Source organism: Harpia harpyja, chromosome 14 (assembly GCF_026419915.1).
Source record: "Harpia harpyja isolate bHarHar1 chromosome 14, bHarHar1 primary haplotype, whole genome shotgun sequence".
NCBI classification, from domain to species: Eukaryota; Metazoa; Chordata; class Aves; order Accipitriformes; family Accipitridae; genus Harpia; species Harpia harpyja.
This window is the reverse complement of record NC_068953.1, coordinates 8,663,054-8,678,967: the sequence shown is the minus strand read 5'-3', so window position 1 is coordinate 8,678,967 and position 15,914 is coordinate 8,663,054. Positions and strand designations below refer to the sequence as shown.

Here is a 15,914-nt window from a genome sequence, read left to right as displayed (position 1 = left end):
TGGTATGGTGGTACCTGGCCATGGTGGTGCCTGGCAGTCATGCGGTCTAGTTACATACAGGGGATGTTTTTCCCCAGAGTTTCACGAGCTGTTGCAGTAGAGTTTCTCCCTCCTGCGTGAGGCAATGGTAAACAGGGTGATGGCAGGCTGGAGTCATGACAGAGCAGTGAGAACCAGAGGGAGCTCTATGGTGTCCTGACTGGTAGCTGCTCCTCATTGACCTGAGGCAGACCATGTGTAGAAGTGTTCCCATGCTGATTTCTGCAGAGCACCTTCTTCCCATCTGTGTTTTTCTTTTGTCTACTGTCTTGTTAAATCTGATGCATCTCTTTCTTGCAAGTAGCCAAGTCTCTTCCCCGCGTTTTAACCCGTGGGCATCACATGAGAAAAAGTGCTACTCTCCCATGTGCCTTGGAGTGATACTGGCAGGCTTTGATACAGGAGCTGGACTCACCATCTTTGCACCAAGGCCTTTCGGAGCTTCGGAGCATGTATGTTGTTTCTATGGTCTGGGAGGCGCCTCCTGCTCCCATCTCACTCACTCCTGCTGCTTGCTCTATTGTGGGATCTTCTCCATTATTTGGCCATGGTAACACTTGAAATACAGGGTTTCCATAGAGCTAGGAGCACTCACAATAGCTGCTACTTTGCAATTTGGAGCAAATCTATTATTCACCTGAGCCCGTGTTTACAGGAGTGAATGTATGCTGGTGTCTAATTAGCCCAGCAGCAGAAGAGCTATTGTATCACTGTCCGGTCCGGGGCACTGCAAACAGAGCATGGGAAGGTGGAGAGGGGCAAGGCAGACCTCAGCATGAAATGGGGAGTGAGAACAGATGGCAGAAAGGTGAAGAGGTGTGTTTTAACCCTTCTGCTGTTGTGCATCCACCAACCCTGCCCTTTCCTAGCAGGGGAGACTGCTCTGTGTGGTGTCACAGCTAAGAGGTGGGCTGTTTCCCTGGGGAAGTCAGAGTTGCTCATCCTGGGAAGTGTCTGCTCAAGGCAGTTACCATGCCAGTGGGTAAGAGAGGCCAAGTGGCTAAGGGCAGAGGGGTTGGATGTTAGACCCTAGATGAGAATGCAGGTTCTACTGTGGCAGGCCCAACCACTTGCCTGGACTGCGGCCTCCACAGACAGCTGTTTTTCGGGTAGCTCCTGGCCTTTCGGAACCCCTGACTACCTCTTTTTCCTCAGCCTGGACCCGAGCATGGTCTGAAACACTGCCTGTTCTCAGTGGTGCGGCAAATGCCTGCAAAACAGCAGATTTGACAGGCTTGTCCAGCCAAGAGCTGGGCCACTGTTGCGGGTTTAAATCTTGATCCCACCTGCCTGGCTGTCTTTCATCTGTCTGGCCATGCAGGCTTACTGTGCTGACCCAAGACCCCTCCCTGCAGGGACCCTCCCTCCTGCTTTCAGATCTCAAGTGCTTGATGAAACATTAGACTTCAGTGCTAGCTGTTTTTTCTTCTGCCAACTCCAAGAGCCTCTGAAGGCTGGCAGGCACTGGACAGAGTGTTTTTAAGCATAAGCAAAGTGCTGCTGGCTTGCATTATGTGCAGTGTCGAGCCTGCTGGATACTCATGCTGACATTCACCAGAAGGAGCTGGATTCCATTTTTCTGGATCTGTTTCTGCTGCCACAGTGGTCTGATCTGAATTTCTTTCTCCAGGAGAGCGGATGGAATTTGTTGATGTGCTCAGGCTGGCTCTGTAAAATGTGTTTTATTGCAGCTAATTCCAGGGCAGGAGATTCACCTGGAATGGTTGCAGGCAAAGCCAGGGGAGGGAAGGGGGGAACCTTGCCTGCAGCATTTCTGGAGCATCTGAGCTTTAGTGTGCTGGTATCCTCCCTGTGCTGATGCTCTTGTAGCTAACCAGAGCCCAAAGAAAATACATGACATCCTTTAGAGTCTGGGATGGGGCCACATCCCATTCTCCAGAGGCTCTGGGAGCGCATCTGCATGGCCTACACTGAAAGAGGGGTTTCTGGCCTTTGCTGTCAGCCCGTTCCCCCAGGAAAGCTGTACCAGTCTCGGGCTGGTGAGGAGCTGGTCCAGCTCAGCTCGCAGGTGGGGAGATGCAGTCAGAGATGGGATGCAAAATGTCCCACTCCCTCCTGGTCTCTCTGTTACCAGCACCACAAGTTGGCTGCATTGTTTTCTACCCCAGGGATGCCCTGGCCACAGCTGGAGGAAGGAAGGGGGCTAAGAGGCTGCTGGAGGCTGAGAGCCTAGCTTGGTGGCAGCTGTGCCGCAGCAAGGAGGAGCTGGAGGTGGTGAGTACACAGGGGAAGAGGTAACTTCTGCTGCTCCCAGGTGTATGGCTCTTAGGTGGGAGTCCAAGACCCTCATTTTCCCTGAGCTAAAGGGAAAGTGGAGCCACCTGGTCCCTGTTTCCTAAATCCAGCCTCCCACTTGCCCTGGCTTTAACCATTCCCACACCACCTGCCTCTCTGCTGCGCAGGGAATGACCATGGGGAGGTGGATGGGCTCTCAGCCTTGCCAAGCAGCTGCTGCAGCAGCCGGACCTGCTTTGGGAGCAGCAGCACGCTTCGGCCAGAGCCACCCCTTCCTTGGGGGAATGGCTCTGCGTGCTCCTTGCCTTTTTATGGTAAGGAATGTCTTTGCAACATGTTAATTAAGAGCGATTGTGGCAGCCAGCACTGTCCCAGACATTCTCATAGCTGAGCACTTCATGGCCCCTGCGAAGAGTTGAGCGTGGAGCTGAGCGATGCTCAGACTGAGGGAAGGGGCCAAGGGCCTGACTTGGGGCTGCCCATAGCAATGGGGCTGAACCCCCTCTGCCTCCCCTTTGCTTCCTCCAAGGCTCCTGTCGGGTTTAATGCTCTCCACTCTCCTCCCGTTCTGCTCTGGCTGTCGGTGAATCCCCTCACGCAGACAGGGACAGGCTGGGGGACATGTCTCTGATTCCCAGGGTTTTGGAGCTGGAGCCCCATTTCTCTGTTGTTTTTTTTTGCTGCCGTGGGTCAGCCTGGGGGGATGTGTCAGGGTCTGGGTGTGCAACCTACTCTCGTGGCTTCCTTGGCACTAATTGTTATTTTGGGGCAGCAAAAGGGGTTTGTCAAGCCCTGCTGGGATGGGGACTGGCTCTGGGGTCCCTGCAGCCACCCAGGGCTGCTACTGGTGCAGTTCGCACCTGGAAGCTGTGTACAGCAGGGACAAGGGTGGGAGGCTCAAAAGCCTCAGTCCCCAACCCCCTTGGCTGCCTCATCATACTGGGGAGCAAATTTGGCAGAGTAAGTGTTTGAAAACAAAACAAAACCACAAACTAAAACAATTTCTTCAACCCCGGTGATAAATCTGTGTGCTGGAAAGCTTGCACTAACCTGAGGTTTCAGCCAAGTGCCCCTCGTTTCCCTGCTCATCATTGGGCTTGATGGGAGCTGAGTTTAGCCTATTTATTTTCCGCTTCCAGTTGAATCTGCTTTTATTAAACTCTAACTGGAACATGGGGACTTGCAGTGGTGTTCATTTAAGATAAAACCTCCCAAGGGGACAGACCAGGGCCTATCCCCACTTAGCTGGGAGGGTGCTGAGTGGCAGCAGGTTATGATGCTCTTGTCTTTTTCATCTGGGCCTGATATGCTCCGTTATTTGGGGGGCAAAATTGCTTCCCACTGTGGTTTTGTGTTGGCAGCAAAACCTTGTGCTTGCCCTTGAAGGGCTCATCAAGGCACGGGCCGGGTGGGAGGGCAATGGTTTCATCCTCAGACAAGCAGAGGCAATGGCAGATAAGCTGGAGGGTGCTTTTTTCTATTTCTGCAGTATCCTGTAAGTGGCGTAATGGTCCAGCAGCTGGCCCAGGCTTCACTCTCGCTGCCTACAAATAAGTATGTACCAATGGATACATGGGTGGATGAGGATCCATTAAACAAGGAGGGCAGGTTGGATGTGTCAAACCGCAGAGACCCGTGAAAACCTGGACTTTGCTGTCTAATCATTGCAAAGCACCTTGCTGCTCCTGTGTGAGGGTGAGAGCAGCCATGTGAGCTGTGGGGCGAGTCAGAGAGGATTCAGGGGTGCTGGAGGCAGGAGTGAGGTGCAGCCCCCCAGGCTAGTGCTGTGCAGAGCCTGTCCCAAGCCTGCCATCACCCTCTGCTGTCTTGTTGCTGAACAGTGACCAGAAACAAGCCGGTGTCAGTGGTGCCCACAGTCTAGGAAGAGGGGACTCAGCGATGCTTTGGGCTGGGAGCTGAGTTAGGGGTGTCCTGGGATGTGTCTTCAAAGTGGTCCTGGGGGTGGCTGGGCAGCTCTATAGCAGTTAATTGGTTAGGGCAGGGCTCAGCCACAGGCTTGGGAGGCTGTCGGAAAGGCTGGGGGCAGCTTTGCGCAGACCGGAGCTGTGCTTCTGAACTCCTTCCTCTGCATGCTGGTTTTCTACTGTTCTCTTAAGCCATCCCCATTCGGTGCCTGGACCCTGCTGAGTCCCGGCATGCGCGGCACATGGGGAAACGTCTGTCTGTGGGTGGAGGGCAGTGATGTCCTCCCCAGCTCTGCCTTACAGACCCTCTCGGGGTCTCAGTCCCCAAGGACCTGTTCAGTCCCCAAGGACCTGTTGTGTCTCTGGAGCGCAGTTCCCAACTCCGCTAGTGCCTGCCTGGCACTCGCCAGTGAGAGGGAGCCAGGCAGCAACAAGACAGTGAAGTTAGTTTTCGGGAGGGGGGGGGGGGGGTGTTGCGTTAAATGTAATCAGTGGGTGTGCTGGAAGTCTCTGCAAACCACTCTTCTTGTTCACACAAAATTATTTCTTGTGATGCTTAAAAAAATTGCTTGTCTTTCATTTGCTAGGCTTTTTTGCATGTCCACTTACACACTCCTACTGATTCTGTGTGTTCAACTGCAGCATCACAGCGCTGCTTTTGTGTCTCTCCAGCTAAAGACAGTTTCCAAGCCTCTCCTTTGAGGGATCAGCTTTGCCAAGCTTTGGCAAAGGCTTTACTTCATTATCATGTTACATCCTTTTCATTGTGCCCGCTTGCCTTGCCCTTGCTTGGGAAGATGCCGGCAGACCATTGGGTACAGTGGTGGCTGCACAGCTGGTGTGTTTAGGGGGATGCCCAGGGCTAAGTGTCCCCTGGGGCGGTGCAGGAGGTGGCTCCTGTGTAATTTAGGGCAGGAGGCACCATGGGCAGGCTGTTGCATAGGTGCTAGTTTGTTCCTGCACACAGTTATTTGTCCTTTGCACCTTCTCCCAGCGTCCAGGCTGCTGCTATCTGACACGGGTGACAGATGGGCCGTGGGATGCTCCAGCCATGTTGTACCTTCAGCAGTCAGCTGCTTGTTCACAAAGCTGGCCCAGTGCCCCACAGCCTGCACCCTGACCCCTGGGATTTGCAAAACCCACCCTTTTCCCATTGATTATTATTATTATTTATTTCTAAACCCATTTCTGCCAGGGCTGGATGTGAGCCTTGCAACAGGATGAGAGCGCCTGTGTCCCAGGGTGCTTGCTGTGCTGGTGTTACAGCAATGTTGGGGCTCCTCAAAAAGACCTAAAGCTGCAAACCAAGAAGCTGCCTGCGGCAAAGCCGAGCCAAGAGGGAGCATCAAGCGGCAATGTTGCTGCAGTGTGTATGGTTTTGATGAGCTGTTTTGAAGAGGTGACCCTTTTCTCCTCTGGCTGATAGTCACGGCTGTAAGCTGCTAACACTATTTTGAGCCTTCTTTCCCATGCAATGCCAAAATATTCAGGAAACAAACTGAGTTTACAAATCCACAGTAATTTAGTACTTTTCTCCTGCTGGTTGTGAGCCTGTTTTTGCCAGGGTGGGACTGCAGGATTCAGCCTAAGTGCCGTCACCGGGGGTCAGAGCCACCCATCAGAGTTGTCTCCCTCTTCTTCGGCTGTTTTGTGGTGGCCATGCTGCTGCCGAAGGATCCAATGTAGCTGCGAGAAGTGAGTCCCCAGAGACCCAGCCTTGCTGCCTCAGAGTCATCTCCCAGCCTGGGCACAGCTTGGCACTGGGGCTTTCAGAGGTCAGTGGCCTGCTGTGGCCCCAGCTTTTCCCACGGCCAGCTTGGGGGTGGCACCAGGAGCCTGCCTGGGGCTGGGGAAGAGTTTGGGGCACAGCTGGTCCCCCTCCACCTGGCCCTGCTCCCCATGGGTCCCCCGGGGCTGGGTGCTGTGTGCTGGGTCACGGTGAGCATCAGTAGCAAGAGCAGCAGCAGCCCCAATATAGCCCTGGGGGGTTGCTCCTCCTCTTTGGTTCTTCCCCCCAACACCCCAGCTCTCACCCTATGGTGAGATGAGATAGCTGGATACCAGCCTGATTCCTCCCCCCATCCACCCCCCCGCAGGGCTCAAAGCAAAGGCTTGCTCTTTCTATGTGGATTTCGAGCCCCTCATGAGGGCATGGGGCATGGATTGAGGGTTGCTGGCTGGCTTGTACATCTGTGAGCCGCTTATTTTTATTTTCTTGTGAATGCTATAAAAAGATGAACTCAGGAGCAACTCCTGTCCTTTCTGGGAACTCAGCCCTGCATGAAGGGGAACAACCTGGGCTTTAAAGCGGGAACTGACCCCATGGGGCTTCCTGTGGTGCAGCCCCAGCACTGGCACTGTGATGTCCTGCAGCATCTCGGGTTGAGATATGTGGGTGCAGCTGGGTGTGATGGGAAATTGGCTCTGGGGCGGGCGAGAAGGAGGGAAGTGGGGGTCAGTGTCCCTTCTGTGATGGCACGAAGGGACAGGGGACACTGCACCCCCAGCCATGCCAGCACAGGGACCACTGTCCTTGGGCAGTGCGGAGGTGGTGGGACAACATTTCCATCCCCAAGGCGAGGTAATAACTTTGTCCAGGAGAGGGGGTTGAACCCCTCTGTGGGGGGGATCCATTGGGGCCAGATCCTGTAGCTCTCAGAGCAGAGGTGGATGAGGGTGGGAGGAAGATAAGGCTTTTAGTCATGTTGGCATGGCTGATTCAATGTTTTTCCTGGTTGGGAAGGGTTCAGTAGGGGAGATAAATGCAGATGTACGTAATGGAGCTGTTTATATGCTTGCTCTCTGTGACTTATGCTGTGAGCAGGGCTAGACTAAATATAATGCTTATTGATATGAGGCAGTGGCCGATTTATGGCCCTCTGTGTGGGGACAGGAAGATCTGGTTATAATAACAGTCAGCAGAGGAAAACAAATGTTTTATGGCCAAAAGCTTCCCAGGAAGAAAGGCCAGGCTGGGGATGGGTGGAGGGCAGCACAGTGTGGAGGAAGGCTGTGTTGGGACCCAGACCCTGGAGCAGACCCCCAGGGAGAGCCAGGGTCCCAGCTAGAAATAGCCTCCTACAATGCGTGCCAGTCCTGGGGAGCTCTGCCAGGGGGATTCACAAGGAGGGAAGTCTGTGCAGACAGACTTACACCCCCTTTAATGACAATTTATAGAGACCTGATCTTCACGGGTGCTTGGTGCTGTTGGGGTAAAGACCTGGGAATTGCAGGGATGCTCAGGATAGCTTGTCCCAGCTCCTGTGCACTTTCACTGCCTCCTCTGGCTATGCTCTGCCACAGGGTTTTCAAAAGAGTTAATTGATCCTATTCCAGTGATGCTCTTCTGGTACCGAAAATGGTGGGTCTTTAAATAAAGCCCTCAGCTGCTGGCAGTCACAGGGCTCAGCTGCTCGTGGAGCCTTTGCAGTGTTAAGAGTGGGGGTGCAGGAGCCATGTCAGCCTCTTGTGCGAGGGTACAGCTGCATCAAGGAGAGTGCGGTGCCATTCTGCCACGGTGCCCCCCCCCTCCAATGGATGTGCTTGGACGTAACCCACTCCCTCCTTTGCCCCTGCTGCCTGTGACTTCCCTTGGGCCAGTGGGTCCCACCACCCCTCCAGCACCCGCCTCTCCTCCAGTGCAGACTGTGGGGTGTCTCAAGGGAGCTGGACACGGAATGCAGGGTGGAGGGTTTTATTGAGGCTTCCCCGGCTGGCTGGAGTCCCCCAGCACTTGCGCAGCCCTGGCCATCCAGCCCCACGCCGCGGCTGCAGGAAAGCAGTGCCCATGCCCTGCTTTGCGCTTCTCCACAACCACTTCCCCTGGGCTGAGATGCTGAGCCATGCCCAAGCTGTCTGAAAGCATTAAAATCCTCCCCCAGCGCTGACCCACTGATGTCCTCCTCTGCTTCCCCTGGCAGCGCAACCTCTCCTGTGGGGCCATGGCTGTGCCCCCCCTGCAAACAGCCTCCCTCCCTGCTGGTCCTTGGTGACCTCCAGATGCTCTGCAGAGCCTTGCACGCACCGAAATGGTGGGGATGAGCCATGGTAGGCAGCACAGGGCAGTGGCCCATGCCCTCAGCTGTCCCTTACTTGGAGTACAGTGCTCATCTGAGCTACAGCTGCTGCTTCCAGCTGTGCTCCATCTTGGGGAAACCTCCTCTGAGCCACGAGCCCCAGGGAGACATGAAAGCCCAGCCAGCACCAGCTGCACGAGGAAGGTTTGTCTCCTGATTTCCACGCTTCTCTCCCAGATTTTCCTACCTGAGCTGGGTTTGTGCCCACGTGGCTGTGGACAGTGCTGCCCTGGGACCCAGCTCCTGAACTGGGACACAAACAAACCAAGACTTCCCAAACGTCCCTAAAAGTGCACCGTGCTAACTCCAGCCAGACACTGCATTGGTTGGAGGGACCAGAGCTTTCAATAGGCTCCAGGTGTAGACGCAACAGGGTGTAAGTTCGTCCCTGACAGAGGAACAGGTGAGATTACACATGAGAGTTGATTTGGGGGTTTGATCTCTCTGCTCTCAGCAAGTGCTTGGTGGAAGCAAATCCTGCTGTTGGATCCACGGTCAGTTGCTTGGCTGAGTCTGTAGTCAGCAGCATCGCTTTAACAGTTATGATATCTGGGTGCATTTGAATGAAAATGGGTACGATTTGACGCATTTCAACCCAAAATGTATCCCATCCCCAGGCCTGCGATGCTGCAGGAGACTGCAAAGCTGTGGGATAGGAAGAAGCTCTGCTAGGTGACTTTGAAGGTGATGAAGGAGCCATCTGCTTTCTGCTGGTGTCCCACCAGCTCTGCCTCCTCCCAGGGCTGGGCTGGGACCTTGCACCGCACGGAAGAGCACCCGGGCAGGGCTTCGCTGATGTGGGTCACCTCACTGAGCTCTGCCTCCAGCGTGCTGACAGTGTTTGTCACCTGGGCCACGTGCACCTTGTTGGCTGCCCTCTTGTGCAAGAGGCAGCTGAAGATCTTCTTGAAGCCCTTGCGGAAGTGTTTGGAGACCAGAGCGTAGACGATGGGGTTCACGCAGGAGTTGGCGTAGGAGATGAGATGCGAGAGGATGCGGAGCACGTATGTAGCATGATTGAGGGGGAAGTACCCGAACCAGACGCAGAGGATGACCAGGTGATGGGGCAGCCAACAGAGGCAGAATAGGACGGCTACAATGATGATCATCCTGGTGACCTTCCGCTTGGCCGCCTTGGACTCTGACATGTCTTGGAGAGGGTCCACGGACCTCCACAGGTAGTGAATAGTCCGCACATAAGTGAGGCTCAGGATCAGCACTGGGATGATGTAGCTGAAGATGAAGGTGCAGATGTCCATGACCTTGCGCTGGGAGATCTCCCAGATGGGGTGGCAGACAGTCAGGTTGGCCAACTGGAATTCCTGGTAGTAACTGAGGTAAGGACTTGAGAAGATGAAGGAAAGCCCCCAGATGAAGCAGATGGCCATGAGGGCGTTCCTGGGTGTCCTCAGCTCCCTTGAGTGCAGGGGGTATCGTATGGCCAAATACCTGCACAGGAAAGGGAGAGGGACATGACTGCAGTCCTGGGGAGGGCACAGAGAGCTGCTCCAAGAGCAGACTGGAGAAAGGGCAAAAGTAATGGATCTGAGCTTTCCAGGGTAATTAGTCACACACCTGATTCCCTGGTGCTTCTCAGGATCCCTGTGCATCATAGTGGGGTGAGGAAGATCCTCTCCCCTGACCCTGTCCCGACACCCTCTCTGCTCCCAGCAGTGCTTGTGGGGAAGATGGGGATGGTCCCCTTCTGTCCCTCTCCCTAATCCAGCAGCTCCTCACTTGATCAGCGGTCTGTCTGGCACGAGCGACAGCAGCAGTGAGGATATGAAGGCAGGAGCAAGTCCCCAGGATCCCCAGACACCGTGTTGCTCATGCTGGCACATGTGACAGCGTCACCCATTTTCAGTTCTGTAATTAGCTGGTTCCTTAATCACGACCAGATGTGGGGGCTTGTGCAAGCTCCCTCTTGCTCGACACCTTTGTTCCTCCCAGCTCTGTGGGATGCAGAAGGAGAGGCAGACCCTGGCTGTGTTTTACCTCCTGGGGGGCTGGGGGGGGGGAACCTGTCCCAACAGCCAGCACAGTGCCGTGCTGGGATGGCAAGACACATCCAGCCCTGCTCTGGGGCTGCCACAGCTCTTTCCCAGGTGACTTTCACAGGGACTTTCCACATCCCATCTCAGGTTTTGGACACTGAGCGGAGCAGAACTAGGAGCTCCCTGCCTCTCGCTTGCTGTGGGTTACTAACTCACCAGCCCTTGCAGAGGCAGGGGCTGAGCTAGCATGGGGTAAAGCGCAGGCAGGAGCAACAGGCTGCCTTTTACACAGCTTCCCAGCTAAAACCCACCCTGGGCCAGGCTGGGACAGTCACTAGGACAAGGGACAGCACTGGGACAGAAAGGGGCTTTTTGGTAATAAAAGGGGAGGGTGGGAAAAGCAGTGTCCCAGCTCAAACATCCCAGTGTCTTTCTCCTCCTTGAGGTTTGCCTGCTTTGCCGTGGGCTGTTGGGAGGGTAGGGGCTCTCTCCACATATCCCAGGAAGAGCCGGGGCAGTGTAGGGACTGAGCTTTTTGTCTCTCTGGTTTTCTATCCCCCCTTCAGCTGCCAGAGCCTGCAGACCAGTCCTACAACTTCAGGGTCTGAAAGCTTCCTCCAGCTGGGCACTGGGGACAGGGGTCCCAATCCAACCCTCTCTACTGGACCCTATCCTTGGTGGTTGCATTTCCTTGCACAGGGGAACTGGGAAATGCTCCTGAATTCCCCCAGGAGTCCCGGGAGGTCGCAGTAATCAGGGCTTGGCTCCAGGGGATTCTGTCCCCTCTCCTGCCTGGGGGGGGGGGATCCAGAGAATGGGGAGCCTCAGCCCCCCCCTCCCCTTTCCTACCTGTCGAGGGAGACGGTGGTCAAGGTGAAGCTGCTGGCATACATGGTGAGGTAGATGAAGAAGTGGACGGCCTTGCACATGAAGGGCCCGAACACCCAGCCATCCAGGGTATAGATGGTGGCTTGGAAAGGGACGCAGAAGAGGATGAAGCAGAGGTCGGCCACCCCCAGATTGAGGATGAAGAGGTTGGTGGTGTTCTTCACCTGCCCGTTCCGTAGCAGCACGGCCAGGACCAGGCAGTTGCCCGCCGTGCCCACGAGGAAGATGATGAGGTACACCAGCGGGATGATGACTGATTCGGGCTGCCAGCCCACCTCGGAGCCCACCGCCGAGCTGTTCATGGCCGGGAGTGCACAGAGCGTGCAGTGGGGATGGACAGGGGGAGCGTGCGTGGAGAACGCACTGGAGAGGCACGCAGAGGGTGCACGGAGAGCGCCGTGGGGATGCACGGGAAAGGGGGTGCACAGAGAGAGCAATGGGGGGTATACCAGGGATTGCACGGGAAAAGGGGTGCACGGAGAGGTCAGCGGGGATGTACGGGAAAGGGGGTGCACTGAGAGAGCAATGGGGAGCGCAGCAGGGATGCAAAGGAAAAGGGGGTGCACGGAGAGTGCAGCAGGGAGCGTACCTGAGATGCACGCGAAAAGGGGTGCACGGAGAGTGTGCAGGGGGACCCGCCGGGGCGCACGGAGAGCCGGCCGGGGTTACACGGTGGGGGGGCGGGGTGGGGGGGTGGAGGATGCACGGGAGCCGGGCGCCCTTCACCTCCTCCGGGTCGGCTGAGAGCCCGCGGCCGCTCGCTGCGGCTCCGGCGGTGCGGCGCGGCTCGGCGCTCTCCCTCCCGCCGGCGGAGCGGGGAGGGGGGGCGGCTCCCGCCCGGCCCCGCGCATCGCGCCCCGAGCCCGCTCCGCCGCGGCCCCGGGGAGGGGAGCCCGGCCCGGCTCCGCTCCCCGCGGGGATCAATACCGGCCCTCCGAGCGACGGCCGCAGGACACCCCCCCGCCCGCCCCGGGGAGAGAGGCTCGGGCCGGGGCCGGTTTGCTCCGGGAGGGGGGCGGGGGTGTAAATCCGGCGGGGCAAAATGTCCTTTGGTGGCGCGACCCCCCGGGATGGGGCTGGGGTAGCCGAGCTGGACACCCAAAGTGGGGTGTCCGGGTGGTCTCCCTTATTGCTCCCCCCGGTAGCGGTCATTGGGAGAGGGCTCGTCTAACCCCAGGGGCTGTGGCGTGTATTTTTTTAGGAATGGGGTCCTCTCGGGCTGCAAATGTGTCCAAATTGTCTGGTACGCAGCTAAATCCTTGCACCTAAACACCCCAGAGGCGAGATCAGGTTTGCGGGAGGATCTATATTTCTCCCCAGGGGTGAGGGATCAGGGTAAATCACTGCAGCGAGAACAAATCTTTTTCACATCTGTCGTCTTTTCCTGCCTGCAAAATTGCCTGGTTTGTTCCTTCAGAGCCTTCACAGATGGAAGTCTCAGGACTGGCCGGTGCAATCAGCTCTCCAAGGACACTTTATCTGGCCCCCAGGCTGTCTTGCTTTATTCCTGTGGAGAGAGAAATATTTAACAAATCAATTACTCCTATACCTAACCCACTCCACAGCTTCTCAGTTGTCTTAATGGACACTCAGATCTAAGCCTGCTGGCAGTGCTGGGAGGTCAGGGGACAGTCACAGCCCTGTGACATTGCTGCCATGGGACAGAGAACCCCTTTCACCCTCAGCAGCCCACGAGCAGCTCCACCAAACCGGCTTCTGTTCAGTTACACAGACGAGGTACATGGGGAAGCGAATGCACAGGGAAGCAAATACACCACTTTGGTGTGAGGACGCCCTGTTCTGACGTTATCTCGCAGGGGAAAGCAGGCAATTAGGAGCAGTGCCACAGAATGTCAGGCATCCCACAGGGCACAGCAGGTGCTGAGACACAGCAGCTCTGCCTTCCTCTCCTGGTCCCAGACTGGCCACATGCCCTCGGGGAGTCACTTCTGCCCTCGGTGAGGGCTGCACCGCATCCCCAGCCACAGCCCTGGAGGTTGCAGGGCCAGCTCGTGGGGAAAGCCCAGTCCCAGGGAGCTTTCACCCTGCGGGAACTGCCCCAGCTCCCTGTGCCCTCAAACAGCCACAGCAAGGTACCAGCATTTGTGTTTATTGATGCTAGCGATGTCTTTGGTCTCCCTTGAGCTCCCGTCAGCTCACAGAGAGGCCAGGTCTACCCTCATGCTGCAGAGTGGGACTATTAAAACACCCAGTTTCTTCCCAAACACCAGCGCAACTTGCCACCTGCAGCATTGTAGGCAAACATCAGTAGGAGGATACCCCATCCAGAAACTGCAAAATAAATTCCTGGCCTGAGATGTAGATGGGTTACTTGGGCAGGGGTGCAGCAGGCTGGGGATCTGGTCTCCAAGGGTGGCTGAAAGCAAAAGGAAAAGGCATGTTGTAAGGCTACCAACCCTCCCAAGCTGCAGGGGCTGGTGGCACAGGCATGGTCTGTGCATGGTGTGAGTCTCTGGAGCTGGTAACCCTCAGTGGGTTTATTCTCCACAGCTCTCCCTGCGATGCCAAAGGCGGCTTAGACCCACCACCTCACTGCAAGGCTCTAAACCGAGGCTCTGCTCGATGCAGCGCTGCAGGTTTGTGTTGTCCTCCTCTCCCTCTGCCCTGGGGGAAGAGCAGAGCCAGCTCTGCAGCAGGAATCCACACACCAAGCCAGCAGTTGACAGTTTTATCCTCCCGCTTACAGACTCCAGAGGAGCAGCAAAGCTTCGTGCCAGCATATGAGGAAGGCGGCATGGCAGAAACGTGCCTGTGATAAACCTGATGGCTGTTCTGCTGTTGGAGCGGGTCCCTTGGTGTGCGACATGCACATGTTTGCACTGGGGCATCTGACCGCAGGTGCTGCAGTGCCAACCTAACCCGAGCCTGTCTGAACCACCACGGCCATGAGAGAGGAGCTGTTGTCTGTAAAACATGCTTCAGCTGACATGTGTCTGCTTGGTTCAAGCATCATCCTGAAACGCAGTTTGGTTTAGATAGGGAATGTATCCCTGGGAGATGCAGTGGAAATCCAAATCAGACAGAAATGGCTTAAAAGATTTACAATGGAAAGCTGCAGCTTGAGGACTTGGGTTTTCTTTTTCCTCTTTGAGCTTTCATGTCCACGAGAGGGAAGGAGAGCTTTGAAATCAGAGAAAAGAGATCATAGCTGAGCCCTCAGAAGGGGAGAGGAGCAAAAATTGCTGCTTGCTGTTGCATGGCAGCAGCAAATTGCAGCCAGCCTTGCTGGCCCCAAAGGCAGGCAGAGCCCTGGGCTGGCAGAGACAGGTCTGGGGGGGGGTGAGCCCAGTGGGAACAGCTATTGGAGCGATACCGAAAAAGCCAGCTGAAGAAACTCTCTAAGACTCGATTTTGGAGTTTTAGAAAGCAGGCATTCTTTATTGCAGCGCTGGGTGCACGGGGGATCACTCCACCTATCGTGCACACCGTCAGGCCTAATTGTGCAGGTTAAGTACATGTTCTACATACATATTCACTAGATTTCTGAGAAATGTTATACACCTTCATTAGTTTTCCGGGAAACTATTAGGATATGCAAATGTCCTTTACGCAGGCGCATTGAAGGTCTCTGGTGGTCTTCAGGAGTCCTCTGGTGGTCTTCCATAGTCTTCCTCACTTGTCTGCTACTTGACCCTCCTCAGGTGATTCTGCGCAGTATGGGCCTTTACATGTTTTGGTACATCTTATCCTAAAGAATGCTCGTTAGTCCCTAAAAATGCTTGTTAGTGCTCTTATTATCTAAGTTTTCATTAGTGATGTAAAACCATATGGCTAGTTTAAGCTAAATTATCTACAAGGATGGGAACAAAGGCAGGAGTTCTTATCTTTTCTGGCCCTATCTATCAGGCAAGGCGTCTGCTTGTGCCTTCTCAGCAAGATCATAAATTCACCAAACATTTAATTAAGCTTTGTGATTGCTCATGGCTCCCTCTTGCTCATTCTCATTTTCTTGATCTTTCAACTTTTACTATATCAGGAGCAGCTTGTAATGCTCAGTGTTATAATGGCTATGTTAGCATAAGTGTTTAGGACAGTAGGTATTCGGAAAACAGTTTGGTGTTTGTCCCTAAAGAGGTATCTCCAAGCTTGAGTCAAATATTTAAACCCCTCGTGCAAGAGGACCTGGTGTCCACTGCTTCCCTCAGGTTTATACCTTTAAATAGCTGCAGGAAAGTGCTCCTGGATTTGGGTGTGTTTGGGGCTTTTAAATAACAGCAGACGGTCTCTTCTTTTACCAGGTATACAATCAGACTGGGGTAAAGGTGCTCCCTGCTGCCCTACACATCCTGTGGCTGGAGGTGGGAGATTTTGGCTAGTGCTTGGCCTGGGGGAGTTCAAACCTGCTCTCCTAAAGGGCTGCCCAGACCAGCACACTCGAACGTGTCCCGGGAAGGTACAAAGGGAAGGAGAGGCTCCCCCAGGACTGCCGCAGCAGCGCGGATGGCCCTGCACTGTCCAGGTACAGCATCGCCCTGCGGGGACCAGTCCCGCAGTGCCCGATGAGTCCCTGCTCCCAGAAACTGGCACCTGGGGGGTGTTTGAGGACCAGGGTGGGTACGCCTGCCTCTGCCGCTCAGCAGCCTGGCGTCAGCCATCTCAGCTCAAGCACCATCTGGGTTTGCAAGGACTCCTGGCTTCCCAGGGCTGCGGCTGAGCCTTCAGCCATGGACTCGTCCTCAGCCCTTTCCTGGGATGCTTTGGTTAATGAAGGTGCC

At 55.3% G+C, this 15,914-nt stretch overlaps 1 protein-coding gene across 1 annotated transcript; it reads right to left on the bottom strand.

The window, feature by feature from the left end:
- Positions 1–7,982: 7,982 nt before the first annotated feature.
- Positions 7,983–11,810, bottom strand: GALR2 (galanin receptor 2; the record flags this gene model as incomplete). The annotated part of the gene is made up of 2 exons (XM_052808529.1): positions 7,983–9,745; positions 11,140–11,810. Coding segments are annotated over 2 exons (1,452 nt in total), but the record flags the coding sequence as incomplete, so codon positions are not given.
- Positions 11,811–15,914: the final 4,104 nt, after the last annotated feature.